General features: G+C 33.2%; 1 protein-coding gene and 1 pseudogene across 2 annotated transcripts; both read left to right on the top strand.

The window, feature by feature from the left end:
* The first annotated feature begins 2,434 nt into the window (after window positions 1–2,434).
* Window positions 2,435–11,190, top strand: LOC146918327 (ATP-dependent Clp protease adapter protein CLPS1, chloroplastic-like; annotated as a pseudogene). The gene is made up of 3 exons (XR_015016156.1): window positions 2,435–2,564; window positions 3,243–3,388; window positions 10,592–11,190. The product of XR_015016156.1 is annotated as an ATP-dependent Clp protease adapter protein CLPS1, chloroplastic-like (transcript).
* Window positions 11,191–17,580: 6,390 nt separating this feature from the next.
* LOC146918326 (ATP-dependent Clp protease adapter protein CLPS1, chloroplastic-like) lies at window positions 17,581–19,452 on the top strand. Its single transcript, XM_085722037.1, has 2 exons — window positions 17,581–17,672; window positions 19,191–19,452. The coding sequence occupies exons 1-2, from the start codon at window positions 17,581–17,583 to the stop codon at window positions 19,450–19,452; spliced, it is 354 nt and encodes a 117-aa protein (XP_085578163.1).
* Window positions 19,453–20,885: the final 1,433 nt, after the last annotated feature.

Here is a 20,885-nt window from a genome sequence, read left to right as displayed (position 1 = left end):
TCTTGGCCCGCTTAACTCGTTTTTTATAGACTTATTTTATCCTTTTGAATTTATTTTAGAACTTTTTTACGTTGTAGATTTTTTTGAACAAACTAAGCGAATTATATCAAAAAAAAACAACAAACAGTCCCTCGAAGCACAAGGAGTGCTAGAGGTAAGCTCGTTAAAAGTTTGATACAATACGGACACACTACCAACAACCAAAGAAAAAATAAAAATTACATAGCAGTTTGAAAACAACATAGAAGATTTTGCCTCCAAAAGGGATAGTCAAAGTCGAATGTAATGTAGTTCACTTTCAACCACCAATATGTTTGGAGTTTAACGCTTTTCGAGAAGACAAAGTGATCAAATTGATTATTAAAAATTCTACGTTACGGTCTTTCCAAATAACAAATAAGGCGAAATCCAAATAATAGTGAAAGTTGTCCTTGAATTTTTGAGAAACCTCCGAGCACAAAGCTGATTTGAATGAGTATTTAATTCGCCATGAAAAACTGTATTGATACCAAGCGATGGGATATCGAAACCACAAACATTTGTAATGATCACACTTAAAAAACAAATGGTCTCTGTCCTCTAATTCCCACATGAGGCCGCACAAGATACCATAGAGACATCCATAACATTTCTCTTCCGCAAATTATCCTTTGTAGCAAGTCTATTCGGGAAGAGACGCCAAACAAATATATTGACCTTTAACGGAACCGCTTTAAGCCACTAAAATTGATGAAAATCCTTAGAAATATTAGTGTCAACCGCTCGTTAAGTAAGAATAAGCGAGATTGCACGAGTGTATTTGTTGGAAGGATGAAGCTTCCACACCCACCTATCAACCATGCCAACTGCAAAACAATAACGTATAACCGCTCCACACACTCCCCCACCAAACCCTCCTCCCACGCAAATAACCTCATCCTCCACCTCCACGCCACACCACGAGCCCCCGACCTAACACAAACACCTCCGACACGTAGCTAGCTTATTTTTCCGATAACTCAAAAAGTCTTGCATAAGACGTTGCTAACGGAACATCATCTAGCCACCGATCCTCCAAAAACAAAGTGGTGCTACCATCCCCGAGCCTTCCTAATTAGTTTAATCTTAATTATTATGTTGTTTTCCCGATCTCATGAACAAAATATATGCTCTTTTCATAAATCAAGACCTGGTAAAGCTTTGATAAATATTTCTAATGTTTGTGCAATATTTCTTAATTTGCTTATTTTTCCTTTGAAACAATTTTTACAAAATACGTTCTTGACCGTGCGAAGCACGGGTTTGTAACTAGTATCTAAAATAAAAGGTTAACACATTCATGGTGAGAATCATGAAGAACATGAGAACTCGTAGGTGTATAGTTTTTAGCTCGTAATCCAATTAACAACATAATTTGCATGCTGCCTAAAAATGTATGAAAATGTAACATGCCACTCTCCCATCCTAATGCGATTAATGAGGGCGAAAATAGAAGCACTAAGATGAAGAGCCATGCATCGTTTGTTAATTAGAGTAACCACCATCGAATCTAACTCGAGAGACCAACAAATTACTTTTATCTCAAACTACTTAAAGCATACCAAAATAAATTTTAACTAATAAAAGAAAATGTGTTAAAAAGAATGTGATAGAGTGTGTGTGTGTGTGTGTTTTTTTTCTTCTTTTTCTTATAGAAGATATGATAAAGTGTGTTGCTACCTATAAAAATATTCTAATGTGTATGGTTGGGTTGTCAAAATGAAAATAGTTTAATGTGTATATTTTGTGTATGATTATTATTAAATTATCTTTGATATTTTAGTGTGTGTGTGTCTTATAGATTTCTTTCATTTAAGGTAATCATATTCCATGTGTACCAAGAACTAGATGTATATGTATAGATGTATTTTATAGGTTAAATTACTGTAGGGAATTAAGCTTTAAGTTTGAGGTTTGTAACTTGATTAGTCGCTTTAAGTTATTTTTGTCACACATAAGTCGCTTTAAGTTTGAGGTTTGTAACAAATTGGTCTTTAAGTTATTTTGATCATGTATAAATCCTTTAAAGACAAATTAGAAGCATTAATTAGAATTATGTTTGAAAAAATAATAAGAAGAAATGCACCTAGTATCGTAAGTTGACAATAAACTAAAAATGAATGAAATAGATTCTAAATGTCAATTATTTATTTATTTTTTTTGTATTTTTATTGCATATTGTTTTCCACAAAAAATCTTTGGTTAGAATTAATTCGTTCCTTTATGATTTTGCAAATCCAAATGCACCTTATCTTAACCACCAATATTTCTGAAGTACATAACGTGTCACCTTATTGACTTGTAAACTCAAATTCAATGTACACCTTACAATATGTCACCCCAAAAAAAAATCAACATAGTAAAACGACAAGACAACATTACATTATTTTACTCCCAAAGTATAGAACTAGGTGCCACATCTTGCCATTATTATTTCCAATTGCCACCACACATAGAGAAACTCAAAGCCATGAAAGCTTCATTACGCAGTGCTACTCCACTTGCTCTAATTTCACCTAACCAACTACTCAATGCATCCACTCCTGGTAATTATAACTCATCCACACTCTTTATTGCTTGTTTTCACTTTCTTGAATTCAAACATATTATTTTACTTATGATTATCATTTTTAAAACCATTTTGCTTTGTTGATTAATTTCACAAACATTACAAGTTTTATATTTTCTTTAATAATCATCTAGTTGTTAGAGGAAAAGTCCCTTGTATAATTTGAAGTTCAGTCGAGTTAATTAAAGTCGGACTTTAATAATCATCTAGTTGTTAGAGGAAAAGTCCCTTGTATAATTTGAAGTTCAGTCGAGTTAATTAAAGTCGGACTAAAGATTGTTTCAGTATATAAACTCGGGTTATTTCAAACACTTTGACCATAAATTAAGCTCGTTAATCAATTGAGTCCAACTCAATTGAAGAAAATATTGATGAAATTGTGTAAGAAGGATATAACTAGTTGTTTTATATTTATGATATTTTTCCTAAAATTATAATAATAAAGGGATATAGAATGTATACTCGTTAAGATATTTGAGCTCTAATTTTAATAGATTAAATATCAAAGATAGGAGTATTATAATGACTATGGTAGCCAGTGAAAATGTATTTCAGTTAAGACATTTCAGCTCTAATTTTAATAGACATTTCTCGTTAAAAAAAATTGTATTAAGGTTCAAATGTTAATTGATACATATAAAATTTGTAATTGCAGGTGATAAATATTTTGGTTTCAAATATGGCAAAGATAGGAGTATTGTAATGACAATGGTAGCCGAGTGGAAAAGGTGGTGGTTTGTTGGACAAGCCTCCAACCATTGAAAAAACAACACCCGGCCGAGAATGCGAATTTGACTTAAGGTAATACGAAAAAAGTTATCTTATTTGAACATCAAAATACGAATGTGTGATGTTGTATATATTTATCTTTATTTTTTTCTTACTTTTTATCTTATGTAACTTACACTCATATCAAAAGTATGCATAAATACCAATTGATACCATATTTCACATCAAAATTTTGATGTCAAAGTACCATTACTCTAACGATAACATTAGAAGTTGAAAGATTAGGGTAGTAAACATTACTTTAAATCGTCTCAAATTACCAACATGAAAGCATTACATTGGTCTAACTAAAATTTGACTCGGAGAATCTTTAAGGTCTTGGGTCTAAGTCTTGTGGATAGAAAGAATGCCCGTTAGGTTCTTAGACGGACATTAATCTGTTGGTGATTTCCAAAATAATGTAATCACTTTAGATCAAGAGTTGTAAATCTTCATGAGAAGCTTTCATATACATTAGAACCTTTGGCAAAGGGGTGCTTAATGAACCTTAGCATTGGTTCAAGTGTGAATGATCATAACCTTTGGCAAAATGGTGCTTAATGAACCATAGCATTGGTTCAAGTATGAATGATCATAACCTTTGGCAAAATGGTGCTTAATGAACCATAACATTGATTCAAGTCAAATGGGTGCTTTCTCTCATATGAAGGGTCATATAATGCACTATAAATACTTGGCATTTGGGCATTAATTGCACACACAATTTTGGACGAATTTTGTTGCACTAACAACATAATTCTTCATCATTCTCTTACTCTAAATCATCCATCAATTCTCTAATGCATGAGTGAATTCTTGGAACCATAAATACGTAAAATCTTGTTAGGAGATACGCTTGGTGTGGTTGTGCAATACACGTCAAGGAACTCATAGTATCTGAAGGGGATTCGCGGTCATTCCTTATTGCATCCAATTACGGTTATTGGTGGGGGCAAATCGAACCTAAAGGTTAGTGTGGCAACCCCATACGCTTTGAGTTTTACATGCATAATCATTAAACATTTCGGGTTTCAAGTGCGGCGGCCTCTTCCTAACAAACAAGATATATAACAATCTTTAGGTTCGATTTCTATGGTCGCTTCATTGAAAGAAATGACTTCGACTTTGTTAAGTTGGAAAAGTTTGATGGGGGAAATTTCATCCGCCGGCGAGAAGAAGATGAAGTTTCTTCTTACAACATTGAAAGTGGCATACGTTACGAACATGGCAAGGCACGAAGAGAAGGATGATGAAACATTCTTTGAGACAAGAGATAGACAGAAATGGGATAACGATGATTACATCTCGCTTGGGACATATCTGAATGGTATGTCGACTCTCTATTCGATATCTACCGGAAGCGGCCCTTCTGCAAAAGACTTGTGGGACAAATTGGAAACCGGATACATGCGTGAAGACGCAACAAGTAAGAAATTCCTTGTATCTCATTTTAATAATTACAAAATGGTAGATAATAAGTACATTATGGAACAATTATATGAGATTGAACGTATTCTTAACAACTACAAACAACATAGCATGAATATGGATGAAACAATTATTGTATCATCCATAATTGACAAACTTCCTCCTTCATGGAAAGATTTCAAACGAACCATGAAGCATAAGAAGGAAGACATTTCTCTTGAGCAACTTGGCAATCACCTTCGTTTAGAAGAAGAATACGAAAACAAGAAGGTATTAAGAATCATGTCACTCAAGAGAAGGTTCATGTTATGGAAGAAGGAAATTCAAGCAAATCTTCCAAAAAGAGAAATCATGAAAATGATAAGTCTCATCAAAACCACAATGGTAATAACAACAAAAGAAAAGGAAAGGTGAATGTTACTTTTGTGGGAAAGAAGGACACTTCAAGAATGAGTGCGGGTTCTTTAAAAAGAAGAACAAAGAAAAGAATTCAAGAGCAACAAATGATGATTTTGTTGCGGTCATTTTACGAAATCAACATGATTGAAGATGTTGATTCTTGGTGGATAGACTGCGGTGCTACTCGCCATGTGTGCAAAAACAAGAAAATGTTCAAGACCATCAATGAAGATGGGAGTGTTTTGTACATGGGAAATGCTTCAGCTGTGCAAGTCCAAGGAAAAGGGACCATTGAGATTGAATTCACTTACGGAAAAACACTTACTCTTAAAGATGTATTTTATGTTCTGAAGTTAGGAAGAACTTGATTTACGTACCATTACTTAATAAGAATGGGTTCAAATGTTTGTATTTGAGGGAGATAAATTTATCCTCTCAAAGGGGGGTGTGTTTGTAGGTAAGGGATATTTGTGTGAGAATATGTTCAAATGTAATGTTGCAAATATTAATAATAATAATATGATTTCTCGCTTATATTGTTGAGTCTTGTGATTTATGGCATATGCGATTAGGACATGTTAATTTTAGAAAATTGGAGGATATGATGAAATCGAAATCTAATTCCTAATTTTGATAAAAACTTTGATTCATGTACTACTTGCATGTTGACTAAAATTACAAGACAACCTTTTAAAAGTGTTAAAAGAAGTTCTAGGGTGCTAGATTTAATTCATTCAGATGTATGTGATTTACATGGTTGGCCCACCATTGGTGGTAAAAAGTATTTTGTTACTTTCATTGATGATTGCACTCGATTTTGTTATGTTTATTTAATGCATTCAAAAGATGAAGTCTTAGATAAATTCAAAATATTTAAAGCACAAGTAGAACTTCGGCATGAAACTTTCATTAAATGCTTTAGAAGTGATAGGGGAGGAGAGTTCTATCATCGAGGTTATTTTGAATCCTTGGTATTGTGCATCAAGTAACCGCACCATACACCCCACAACAAAATGGAATAGCGAGAAAGGAAGAATAGGACTTTGGTAGAAATGGTTAATGCCATGTTGTCCTATTGGATTATCTAAAGGATATTGGGGTGAAGCAATGCTAACGGCATGTTACATCCTCGATAGGGTTCCAAACAAAAGGAACAAAATAACCCCATATGAACTTTGGAAACAAAGGAAGCCGACTCTTAATTATTTAAAAGTTTGGGGTTGTAGAGCAATTGTGAAAGTGCTGAACCAAAAAGAAAGAAATTGGGTGAAAGAGGAATTGAATGTGTATTTTTAGGCTATGCGAGAAAATAGCAAAGCATACGAGATTCTTGACTATTGAATCGAATGACTCATATTCTGTTAATACGGTAATTGAGTCAAGAGATGCAATTTTTCAAGAAGATAGATTTAACTCAATTTCTTATCCCAAGGATATTGTTCATTCTAATGTACAAAATTTAGAAAACAATGAATCTAATGTAGATACATTGGATGGTTCGAGAACTTAGAAGAAGTAAAAGGATCGGAAAGAGAAAGATTTTGGATACGATTTCTTCATGTTTCTTGTAGAAGGAACGAGTAAATCCATAAATAGTTATGGACCAATTTGCTTTAACCTTGAGAATGATCGGTAACATATGAAGAGGCTATAAAATCTCAAGATTCAGCCTTTTGGAAAGAAGCTATTCAAGAAGAAATGGATTCAATTATGGGTAATAAAACTTGGAAAGTGGTAGATCTCCCACCGGATCCAAACCGATAGGTTGTAAATGGATCTTTAAAAGGAAAATGAAAGTGGATGGTACCATTGATAAATTCAAGGCTAGACTAGTTGCTAAAGGGTTTACACAAAAGAAGGCATTGATTATTTTGATACATATGCATTTTGTTGCAAGAATAGCATCAATCAGGAATGCTAATTGCACTTGGCATCCATCCATAAGTTTGTAATCCATCAAATGGATGTTAAAAGCTTTCCTAAATGGAGAGTTGGATGAAGAGGTATATATGAAACAACGGAAGGGTTTGTGATCAAAGGTCAAGAAGATAAAGTGTGCAAATTAACTAAGTCTTTATATGGGTTGAAACGAAGCACCCAAACAATGGCACCAAAAGTTTGACCAAGTTGTGTTAGCCAACGGATACATCATAAATGAATACGACAAGTGTATTTACGGTAAATTCCAAAATGGAAAAGGGGTCATGATTTGCTTATATGTAGATGACATGTTGATCTTTGGTACAAGTATAAATGAGGTAGAAGAAACTAAAGCTTTCTTATCCAAAAATTTTGATATGAAAGATTTAGGAGAAGCCGATGTGATTTTAGGAATTAAAATCATAAGAGATGGTAACCATATTGGTTTATCCCAATCTCATTACATAGAAAAGGTGCTTCGAAATTCAATCATTTAGATTGTAAACAGATATCTACCCCATTTGACCAAGCTTGTCGGTTTGCAACCAAACAAAGGTTGTCCGGTGGCACAACTTGAATATTCTAAAGTAATCGGATGCTTGATGTATGCTATGACTTGTACTAGACACGACATAGCATATCTTTGTTGGAAGGTTAAGTCGGTATACTAGCAATCCAAGTAAAGAACAACGGCACGCATTTGTGAAAAGAGTATTAAAATACTTAAAGGGAACAATGAATTATTGTTTAACATATAGTGGAGAGCCTTGTTTTGGAAGGATACACGGATGCTAGTTGGGTAACATATGTTGAAGATCATGCTTCCACAAGTGGATGGATCTTCAACCTTGGTGGAGGTGCGGTTTCTTGGGGTTCAAAGAAACAAACATGCATTGCCGACTCCACCATGGCTGCAGAATTTATTGCATTGGCTGCAGGGAGTAAAGAGGCGAATGGCTAAGAAATTTATTGTATGACATACCGGTTGGCAAAAGCCAATGGCGCCGGTATCCATACATTGTGATAGTCAATCCACACTATCAAAAGCTTATAGCCAAGTTTATAATGGGAAATCAAGGCATATTGGTTTAAGACATAGCTATGTAAGAGACTTGATTTCTAATGGAGTAATTTCCATCATGTTCGTAAGAGCAGAGAAGAATCTTGCGAGATCCTTTGACGAAAGGTCGACAAAGGATATGGTGTTGAAGACATCATTGGGGATGGGACTCGAAGCCCATATCTAATTGATTACCAATAGTGGAAACTCGGCCCACACTTGAGTAGCATCAAGTCTTGGGTTCAATGGTGAAAGTACACTATTAGAGTAATTGTAGTACTTGACAATAGATACATCCCAAGGGTAAAAGTACTTGGACCATAAGAAGAAAAAAGGTAGGATGAGGTTTTCCTCTTAATGGACATATAACATATATTTGTTTGGAATGCATACTTATGGGGCATTCCCGATATAGTCTACCTATGTGAGAATGAAGTTTGGCCGCTTCACGGAGTTCAAGGGCTTGACTCTTAAATTCTCATGAAAAGGGATATATGACACAAGGCCTTCTTAATGTGTCATTTTACAAGTCTCTTTATCAACGGTACCGAGATTCTATGTGTAAGTTATGCACACTTGTTCTAATGAATAGTTGGTTCAAAGCTTGCCTACCATACTATTTGGGAATGAGCGAAAACTTAACTTACTAAGTAATGGTTCAAATCGTGAGATACCATTATACGAAGGCATGGAATTTCGGATTTATGAGATTTAGTATTTTGAAAATGGTGGGGGATTGTTGGTGATTTCCAAAATAATGTAATCACTTTAGATCAAGAGTTGTAAATCTTCATGAGAAGCTTTCATATACATTAGAACCTTTGGCAAAGGGGTGCTTAATGAACCTTAGCATTGGTTCAAGTGTGAATGATCATAACCTTTGGCAAAATGGTGCTTAATGAACCATAGCATTGGTTCAAGTATGAATGATCATAACCTTTGGCAAAATGGTGCTTAATGAACCATAACATTGATTCAAGTCAAATGGGTGCTTTCTCTCATATGAAGGGTCATATAATGCACTATAAATACTTGGCATTTGGGCATTAATTGCACACACAATTTTGGAATGAGAATTTTGTTGCACTAACAACATAATTCTTCATCATTCTCTTACTCTAAATCATCCATCAATTCTCTAATGCATGAGTGAATTCTTTGGAACCATAAATACGTAAAATCTTGTTAGGAGATACGCTTGGTGTGGTTGTGCAATACACGTCAAGGAACTCATAGTATCTGAAGGGGATTCGCCGGTCATTCCTTATTGCATCCAATTACGGTTATTGGTGGGGGCAAATCGAACCTAAAGGTTAGTGTGGCAACCCCATACGCTTTGAGTTTTACATGCATAATCATTAAACATTTCGGGTTTCAAGTGCGGCAGCCTCTTCCCAACAAACAAGATATATAACATAATCATCGACAAGCTAATAGATACTTCACACCTAAAAAAACAGCTTCAAATTTTAAATTCAAATGTTGCTGCATCCTTTTACAATTTGAGGTGTACTTAAGGGACACTAGTAAATTATTTTATTAGGGACTTATATTGATAACATGAGCTATATAGTTCACATTCCATTATATTCTTCCCATTGAACTAAACATGTGAAGTTATTAGAACTGATTAAAGTAGATTGAAAAACATGTTGATCTTTATATTCAAGTTTCCTTGTCTGCTATAATAGTTGTGGTCACTGGTCATTTCAATTGCTAATGATTCCATCCTCCATGTGTATAACAATGTTGAAAATCAGTCTTTGTGCTTTCACAATTACTAACATTTAATTATAGGTCCACAATAATTTTTTCATTTTTTAGATAACTAAAGACATAATTAGTTGTCAAAAGTGGATATATGAATGAATGATTTCTTTTACTTCATGTGTCTTTGAAAAGAAGTGTAACTATGAAGTTAAGAAAATCATTTTGTGGAAGCTCATTCCTATCTATCTTTCTGCATGTGTAGTCCCTTTTATTTGTATTTCCTTGTCATGATATCACGTAATCACATTAATTGAAAGGCAAAATGAGTAGTCAAAACTGAAAACCTATGTAACTACATAAACAATGTCATGTCATATATAGCGAGCGATTTAGAGATCGAAAATATCAAATCGGTCGTTAAATCGATCGTTAACATTAGAAATTAGCGGTTTAACGACATTTCCTAAGTCGGACTCTAAGTTAGTCAAAAATCATTTACAAACCGATAAAAAAATATGGTCACTAAATTGGTCGACTAATAGCGATTTTTTAGTACTTCGGATTGAAGACATGTTTCGGTGTCAGACAAGATATTAATGCTTGTGATTATATACATCATTTCTATTTTTCAAGCCGGTGGCGTATATGATGTTCGTGTACGTATCCATGCATCATAGTTCAAAACCTTTGATGACATGTTTTATTGTTTTTGTTACTAGGAAATCAAAAAAGACATCTCCACCATACAGAGTAATGCTACACAATGACAACTATAACAAAAGAGAATATGTTGTGCAAGTGTTGATGAAAGTGATACCTGGAATGACAGTTGATATTGCAGTTAACGTCATGCAAGAAGCACATATTAATGGATTAGCAGTGGTCATTATTTGTGCTCAAGTTAATGCTGAAGACCATTGCATGCAATTGAGAGGAAATGGTCTTTTAAGTTCAATTGAGCCAGCTGATGGTGGTTGTTGAGTCAAAATTTAGTTGTCTCAATTACAATACCTCGCATTCACCACAGTCGGTAAATTGGAACCTTGAATGAAGATGATCAAACGATTCATATTTTAATTTCGATCAATCGATTTAAAATATGAGTTGTTCGATCTTCATTCAAAAGGTTGATTGATTGGTTGTGGTGAGGTATATATAGTAAAACTATAGGGTGCTAGGTGTATATTATACACATTTTCCATGGTGTCCTCCTTCCCACTTAAAGATAGATTGTATACAAAATTTATGACAAGACATTGAACGGTATATGTATAGTACTAGTTAGTATTTATTGAGAACATACTTAATTTTCTACCAATCAGTAGTAATATTTAGGTTTAATATCTTATTTACTATCAATTGTATTGTTTTTTAATGAAACAAGGACTATCAAGACTTGTTCAAGTTTACAGATTAAAGACTATCAAGACTTGTTGGAATTTGGTACTGCCCTAATTGGAGGAGTATTTGCAAATTGATCAAATTAAGCATTAGTAGTTAAAGCTTGGAAGATTTCTCAATCCGACCCCTAAAATGCGACTTTTTACTGGAAGTGCTTCCGATAGTATTACGAGCATATAGGAGGTGATTGAGAAATTTCCTAAAGAATATAATTCAAAAGGTCTAAATCAATTGGATTGATTTAGCTCGAGCCCGTTTAATTCATTTTGAACTTGAGATCAATAGATTTAGGCTACACTACTCGATTGACATTGTTTATGAGTAAACCACGGGAAAGAGACACCCTTAAAATCGTCGGCAGTAACACGAGCCACGCCGCCCGAGAAGGAGGCTGATGAAGGACGCTGCTTTACACCGTATAGCATTACCTATTCAAATGATGTGCATGCAAACTGAAATCAATAAAAAATATTTAAAAACGTTAAATTGTATCCCGATCGTATGAATATATGTTGTTGATTGTCCATTTTGGTTGTTCATAAATAATTTCTCTAAATTAGATCACCTTGAAAATTGTAAAAGGGCACTGCTATTAATCGCGAGAAAATTTCTCCGCGAATATCACGTGTGTAAAATCACCCAACTTTACAATTTGTCAAAAAAAATCACTGCACTATACACATCCTCTTGTTTCTAACATATTGAATGTTAACGTGTCTTCATTTGATGTTATAATCAATTGTGGTGTATCAGGTATGTTTTGTCAAGTGAATGAATTACACATTTCATGTCCACTCCCATGCACGTGTTGCACACAACATTTTGGTTTAGGCTCCTTTTCATTTGATTAAATGTACCTATGTTGAATTGAATTGTCAAATACAATGGAATATTTCCTCAAAAAATTTACAATGGAATACAACTCTATGAAAAATTGTATATAAAACGAGGATGCAAATTAAGATTTATTAGCCACTGTATGTACTAGTATTCGTGAGGTTGTCGTGAATTATTTGCTCGCGATAAATAGCATTATTCATTGTAAAAGAGCACTGCTATTAATCGCGAGAAAATTTCTCCGCGAATATCACGAGTGTAAAATCACCCAACACTTGAATTAACCATAATTTTGACAATTTATTGAATTAGTCATCTAGTCGACTAAATTAACCAAAATTTGTAACATGATTAACCAGATATCACATGTGTAGAAAGAAAACAAATTACTCAAACTAAATTCAACCTTCACATCACTTATAAGCGATGGCGTTGCCTGGATCTTAGGTTAAGGGGTTCAAAATTTAATTAATAATTATAATAATATATATTCAAAAAAATTACATTGTATCCGATTTACGATGTACTCAAAAAATTATATGCATACTCTGTACTCAACAATTGTATCTATGGTTCTTTCTTGTTTTGAAATCGTTTAATAATCAACTTGATATCCAAATATCTTTGTCAACTTTTATATTTTAAAAAAGGGTCATGCTAACAAGTGTCCCAAAGGTACTTGTTAAGTATTCAAAATTGGAAATGATTGATGAAATTTAGATAAATAAAGTTACTTTTTGTTGTTTTAATAAGACAAAGTTTCCATTTTAAATTTCTTAACAAATGTCATAAAAAAAAAATTATACAAAAAACAATTCATTTATCTAAATTTAAACACCGGATATATCGGTATACTCAAATTTTCGAATGTACCATAGAAATCGTTCAATATATCACATTGTGACTGTCGAGCTCAAATAATTACTAAAATTGTTATAAAACCAAGATATATCCTCACTGTATAATTAGTTTGTAAAATGTAATGGATAATGGAGTTTATTTTTATGTTTAATATGCTGTGAGACTTCTTTAACCAACAAGACTGATAACTGTATTCTATCAATGCTTATGACCATACTGTTGAATATAAAATCTAATAACCGAAAGTGATTAACATAGTTTTAAAGGCATTTAATTATTCACACGGAAACAAAGACAATGTCTCCTTAATTAAGCCAAAATGCTTGACTAGAAACAACGTAAAATATGCAAGTTACACCAACGAAACGATAAATCTTTTTAAGGTTGTGGGTCATCCTCGTAAAGCAAAAGGTGCTCCTGGTATTGCGGGAATGGTGAAATTTTTAATGGGAATGGAGAATCCTCATTGTATTGAGGATTGAGGATTGCTTTATATTTTTAATCACCAACCTATTTAAGTTTGTTTTATCTTTTGTAGACACAATTTAGATTGAGGATTGTCCTCGTCGTATTGTTTCTTATGTTGCAGCCGATATAGTTGCTTAATGAAATATTTTTTACGTCAAAAAAAAAGAAAGGAATGGATTCTCTATCTTTATATTCAGGTGACTTTATTGTGTTTTAGATGCGTTAGAAAATTATGTTAAGAGAAAGGTAGGGAAAAAAGTCGCTAAAAAGGTGGACGATTCAAAATAACTATAGGTAGGAACATAATCATAAACTAGCATAAAAAATTGACAACTTCAGCTAAATTATTCGTTTGCTTATGGAAGAATTCTTAATATGTGAATTGCTAAGAAAGTCACACTTGACACTCTCATGTACATGTTTTCAAGCCGTGACCAACACTCCCTACTATTTTAGTAGTGAAACATGTGATTTCTACTAGCATTGAAACATGTGATTTTTACTAGAGTCTATGCTAACGAGTGTCTTAAAAATACTTTTTAAGAATTCTTAATTAAGAAACTACCGATTGAAAAAATTTAATAATTCAATTTCGATGCATTGAATGCATAAATTTTCTTAAAAACTTACTATATAATGTCTTTATAGAATACATTTAGAGCACTCATTAGCATTATTATTTTTTAAATAATTTAATCCAAAAAAGAAAAAGTAATGGAACCACCCCAAATTATCAAAAGTCCGGGGTGTTAGAGCATCCACATCCATACCACCCATATGGGTGGTATAAATCGGTCCCATATAATACATTATATTATTTTACACTTCCCAATTATTTAAACAACTCACATACATCTTCTAAATATTCATACCACTCATCTAAAACTTTAAAGTAAGTCCCACAAAACCCCAATATACCTCACAATTGTATTTTATATTAATACATAACACCTTTTCAAATCATAATTTAATTTTATAATAGTTTATAAATTCAACAATCTAAAATACCACGGTAGCAATGCAGAGGAACGGTTGCCATTCTAAATTGTCAAATATCCTTACTGTTCTGACAAAGTTGCATAGGGAAGAGTTAAGACACTCAAAAATTCAACCGATATTGGTGCTCTTACATTTTTCAAAGTGACATAGGCTCTCCTTGATTTTTCTTTCTTTTTGCGCTGAAATATCTAGAACATTCGGGAGTGTCAGCTAGTAGATGCAATGGATGCCAAGCTATCATGTGATGTCATCTTAGCTGGTTTTGATGATGTCACCTCATTTCTTGTGTAGTACGATCAAAATGTTTTGGAGAATGTTCTCGTCCATGCTTCGGATCATTCTCGACAAAACAACTCTCGTTTTAAGTCCCATTTTTTTTTTTTTTGAGATTTTTCGGAAGAGATTAATAATGGTGGAAAACAATAAAATTAAATAAATTATCACTTATTTTTGTGATTTTTGGAATTTGTCCGGACAAAATTAGGGTACTACAATTATTTAGGAAAATTATAACAAATGCTCCTAAGGTCCGGTTAAGGAAAGAAATATAGTTATCTTTGAACTTGTATAGTCAAAGTTTTAAAAGTGTAAAAAAGGGTGAGATCTACATTATCCCTTGATGAATTGAGGGTAATTTACCTCTAATGATAAGTAGGATTCAATTATGGAACGAAGAAGACGGATATCATATGTTGAATGAAGGAGATGAAGAAGTTTGATGTTCTTGAGATAAAAATGGTAAATAAATGTAAGAAAAAACCATACCGATGAGACCTACATTACCTCTTGATGAAATGAGAGTAATTTACTTCGATGACAAATATGATTCAATTCTAGAACGAAGAAAAATGAGATCACATGTTGAATGAAGGAGATGAAGAAATTTGATGTTCTTAAGATGAAAATGATAGCGATTGTAAGAATAAAGATGAAGAAAATATGATTTTTCTTTGATAGAAGTAAATTACCCCAAATTCATTAAATGGTAAGATAGAAAAAATATATTCTCATTGTACTAGTTAGCATAAATAAACCAATTATTTAATAGCACCCTCTCAGATAAATCTAGCACATTATCTACTTGGCTAGTACTCCAACAAATTTGCAATTGTAAATGTTGGGAGTTAATGGTACATAGCAGAAGTAGATTCACTATAGCAATCTGGCTGGCATAAACCATGGAACCTGTTGATTTTTTTTCTCATCCTATACCTCATTAGGAACTTGTTTTCCACCTCCACAATACACCATGTACTACCACGCTTGGTTTGTTTGGCACTAAATGACCATCAGTTTATCACCCTTATGAATCTCGCAAGACTCGTCATCAATTGCAGCCACCAAATTTGTTCGGAAGAAACCAATGTTTTCTTTAGGCCCTCCAATATATCTAGCACCTTATAAATACACATTTAGTTCCATCATTATTTGGGGTCTAGGGTAAAAAATTCGAAACATGTTATGCCAATTGGACTTAACATGACCTTCTCATAGCGCACAATTTAATGGATATGGAACATAGCACCTTCTATAAATTCTCCAAATTAAAGTGTGGACTTTAGGAGGAACTTGTGCTCTCGACACACCACTCCAATGTAGGACTATAGCCAAGTTTAGAGTCAAGAAAACATGAATGAGGAAAACATGAAATTTATCTACCAACCACCTTCCAGTTTACACATGATATTCCAGCCATGCTTGTCAAGGATGGCTTCGTTAAACTTTTTCAACAATAAAACTAGGAACAAGGAAAATACTCATGATATAAGAAGGAATAGATTGTAGTGCCGACTTTATCATGACTTCCTTACCCGCTTTAGACACTTTATTATTGAGAATAAAAAATTCAAAAATCCACGAGTTTTTTTTTTTTTTGACAAAAAAAATCCACGAGTTTATTTTCCTCAATATCATATCCCTAATATAAGCGAAAGTCGTCTTGTTGCTTCTCCCAGTCATTGAAGGTAACTCAAGGTAGGTAACAATTCTCAACATGTGACGAACACCAAAAATATTTGTGGCGTTAGAAAATTTCTTTATGGAGTCCTCTACATAGATCTCTATAATTATAATAGTTTTCATAATGTAAACATTATGTAAAAATTGTTACTTACACTAACAATTACACCCTTCCGGTATTTATTATAAGCAAAAATCTTCATTTTAGATTCATTCATTAAATGATGTATGTGGTCTATAATAAAGACTATATGCATCATTAATTGAATGAATGTAGAATGTGGATTTTTGCTTATAATAGCTACCGGAGGGTGTATATTTTAACATTTTAAAATGGTGATTTTCTTATATATTAAAAAGAGTAGCTTCTCCTTTAAATAAAGTAGAATTGTATCATCGTGAGTTTAGCTCAGATTGGTAGGGAATATTGCATATTATAGCTCGGTTGGTAGGGATATTGTATATTATATGTAGGTCGGGGTTCGAACTCCGGACACTCCACTTCTCCACATTTAAAATATGTGAGCTTTAGTCACTAAACTACTTGAAAAAAAAGGCTTAATTGCATGTTTGGTCCCTTATGTTTATTTTAGTTTTCAAGTTGGTCCCTTACGTTTTGAAAGTTTCAAGTTGGTCCCTTACGTTTTAAAAGTTTTCAAGTTGGTCCCTTACGTTTTGAAAGTTTCAAGTTGGTCCCTTATGTTTATTTTAGTTTTCAAGTTGGTCCCTTATGTTTATTTTAGTTTTCAAGTCGGTCCAAAACATAAGGGACCAACTTGAAAACTAAAATAAACATAAGGGACCAACTTGAAAACTAAAATAAACATAAGGGACTAACTTGAAACTTTCAAAACGTAAGAGACCAACTTGGAAAACTAAAATAAACGTATGGGACCAACTTGAAACTTTCAAAACTTAAGGGATATAGAACGAATGCTCGTTAAGATATTTGAGCTCTAATTTTAATAGATTAAATATCAAAGATAGGAGTATTATAATGACTATGGTAGCCAGTGAAAATGTATTTCAGTTAAGACATTTCAGCTCTAATTTTAATAGACATTTCTCGTTAAAAAAAATTGTATTAAGGTTCAAATGTTAATTGATACATATAAAATTTGTAATTACAGGTGATAAATATTTTGGTTTCAAACATGGCAAAGATAGGAGTATTGTATTGACAATGGTAGCCAGTGGAAAAGGTGGTGGTTTGTTGGACAAGCCTCCAACCATTGAAAAAACAACACCCGGTCGAGAATCTGAATTTGACTTAAGGTAATACGAAAAAAGTTATCTTATTTGAACATCAAAATACGAATGTGATACCGTATATATTTATCTTTATTTTTTTTTCTTACTTTTTATCTTATGTAACTTACACTCATATCAAAAGTATGCATAAATACCAATTGATACCATATTTCACATCAAAAGTTTGATGTCAAAGTACCATTACTCTAATGATAACATTAGAAGTTGAAAGATTAGGGCAGTAAACATTACTTTAAACCGTCTCAAATTACCAACATGAAAGCATTACATTGGTCTAAGTAAAATTTGACTTGGAGAATCTTTAAGGTCTTGGGTCCGAGTCTTGTGGATAGAAAGAATGCCCGTTAGGTTCTTAGACAGACATTAATCATCGACAAGCTAATAGATACTTCACACCTAAAAAAACAGCTTCAAATTTTAAATTCAAATGTTGGTGCATCCTTTTACAATTTGAGGTGTACTACTTAAGGGACACTAATAAATTATTTTATTATGGACTTATATTGGTAACATGAGCTATATAGTTCACATTCCATTATATTCTTCCCATTGAACTAAGCATGTGAAGGCAATAGAACTGATTAAAGTAGATTGAAAAACATGCTGATCTTTATATTCAAGTTTCCTTGTCTGCTATAATAGTTGCGGTCACTGGTCATTTCAATTGCTAATGATTCCATCCTCCATGTGTCTAACAATGTTGAAAATCTGTCTTTTTGCTTTCAAAATTACTAACATTAATTATAGGTTCACAGTATTTTTTTCATTTCTTAGATAAACTAAAGCATCATTATCAAATTGTCAAAAGAAAAGTGAATACAATAATATATGAGTGAATGATTTCTTTTACTTCTTGTGTCTTTGTAAAGAAGTGTAACTATGATGAAGTAAACGAAATCATTTTGTGGAAACTCATTCATATCCTATCTTTCTGCATGTGTAGTCCCTTTTCTTTGTATTTCCCTGTCTCGTGATATCACAATCATATTAATTGAAAGGCAAAATGAGTAGTCAAAACACAAAACCTATGTAACTACAAAAACAATGTCATGTCATATATAGTGAGCAGTGACCGATCTAGAGATCGAATATATCAAATCGGTCGTTAAATCAATCGTTAACATTAGAAATTAGCAAGGATCCGGGAATGTGCTCCTCCTCAAGGTCTCGGGTTCGATTCTTTCCGGTGCCAATTTGGGTGGGCTAATTTAGCTTCTACAAAAAAAACATTAGAAATTAGCGGTTTAAAGACATTTCGTAAATCAGTCTCTAAATTGGACAAAAATCATTTACATACCGATAAAAAAATATGGTCACTAAATTTGTTGTCTAATAGTGATTTTCTTAATAACTTTAGATTGAAGGCGTGTTTCGGTGCCGGACATGATATTAACACTTGTGATTATATGCATCATTTCTATTTTTCAAGCCAGTGGTAGTGGCATATATGATGTCCGTGTTTGTATCCATGCATCATAGTTCAAAACCTTTGGTGACATGCTTTATTGTTTTTGTTACTAGGAAATCAAAAAAGACATCTCCACCATACAGAGTAATGCTACACAATGACAACTATAACAAAAGAGAATATGTAGTGCAAGTGTTGATGAAAGTGATACCTGGAATGACAGTTGATATTGCAGTTAACGTCATGCAAGAGGCACATATTAATGGATTAGCAGTGGTCATTATTTGTGCTCAAGTTGATGCTGAAGACCATTGCATGCAATTGAGAGGAAATGGTCTTTTAAGTTCAATTGAACCAGCTGATGGTGGTTGTTGAGTCAAAATTTAGTTGTCTCAATTACAATACCTCGCATTCACCACAAATGCCAAGAAATTGGAACCTTGAATGAAGATGATCAAACAATTCATATTTTAATTTCGATCAATCGATTTAAAATATGAGTTGTTCGATCTTCATTCAAAAGGTTCTTCGATTGATTGACTGTGGTGATGAATATATAGTAAAACTATAGGGTGCTAGGTGTATATTATACACATTTTCCATGGTGTCCTCCTTCCCAATCATTAAAGATAGTTTGTATACAAAATTTGTGACAAGACATTGAACGGTATATGTATAGTGCTAGATAGTATTTATTGAGAACATACTTAATTTTCTACCAATGAATAGTACTATTTAGGTTTAATATCTTATTTACTATCACAGTATTGTTTATTAATGAAACAAGGATTGTATACTATGAAGGACGGACGCTCCTCGGACCAGGCGTGTTTTGGTGCCGGACATGTGTCGTATCCGACACCGACACATATAATTACACCGAATTATGTAGTTTTCTCAAATTATTAGCGGTGTCAACGTGTTAGTGTTCATGTCATGTCCAATATCCACGTACGTATCTATGCTTTATAGATTGTATATCAACAAGAACCGAAACATACATAACCTTTTGATATGTTGGATTATTATAAGATGAATGGTTTATGCACAAGCTGACTTCAAGTTCAATCAATGAAGCACCAATTGGTTATCAAGAATACATAGCCCTAAAAAGGTTAACTAATGGCATAAGATAACATGTCAGCAGGGAATGAATTTAAACTTTAGATGCTCTGATGCCATATATGCCAAATTGAAGTTATAACTTATATATATAAAGCTCTCAAAAAGAAAAACTTATATATATGAGGAATATTGTACATGTTCAAGTTTGCAGATTAAAAGACTATGAAGACTTGTTGGAATTTGGTGCTGCCCCTGATTGGAGGAGTGTTTGCAAATTGATCAAATTAAGCATTAGTAGTTAAAGTTTGGAAGATTTCTCAATCCGACCCCTAAAATGCGACTTTTTACCGAAGTACACGCTTCCGGTAGTATTACGAGCATATAGGGGGTGATTGAGAAATTTCCTAAAGAATATAATCCCAAAGGTCTAAATCAATTGGATTGATTTAGCTGGAGCCCGTTTAATTCATTTTGAGCTTGAGATCAACAGATTCGGACCAATATGTGATTACTCAATTGACATTGTTTATGAGTAAACCACGGGAAAGAGACACCCTTAAAATCGTCGGCAATAACACGAGCCACGCCGCCCGAGAAGGTGGCTGATAAAGGACGCTGCACTACATTGTATAGCATTACCTCTTCAAATGATGTGCATGCAAACCGAAATCAATAAAAAAATATTTAAAAACGTTAAATTGTATCCCGATCGTATGAATATATGTTGTTGATTATCCATTTTG

The sequence above is a fragment of the Medicago sativa genome, chromosome 6 (assembly GCF_051527215.1).
Source record: "Medicago sativa cultivar Bolivia chromosome 6, Bolivia_mono, whole genome shotgun sequence".
Taxonomy (NCBI): Eukaryota; Viridiplantae; Streptophyta; class Magnoliopsida; order Fabales; family Fabaceae; genus Medicago; species Medicago sativa.
This window is presented reverse-complemented; position numbering and strand designations above follow the sequence as displayed.

Bases quoted from the DNA above. Each gene is read 5' to 3' on its own strand.
- LOC146918326 (XM_085722037.1), top strand. From the start codon at position 17,581: ATGGTAGCCAGTGGAAAAGGTGGTGGTTTGTTGGACAAGCCTCCAACC. The intron at 17,673-19,190 runs GTAATACGAAAA...TTTTGTTACTAG, and splicing joins GAATCTGAATTTGACTTAAG to GAAATCAAAAAAGACATCTC.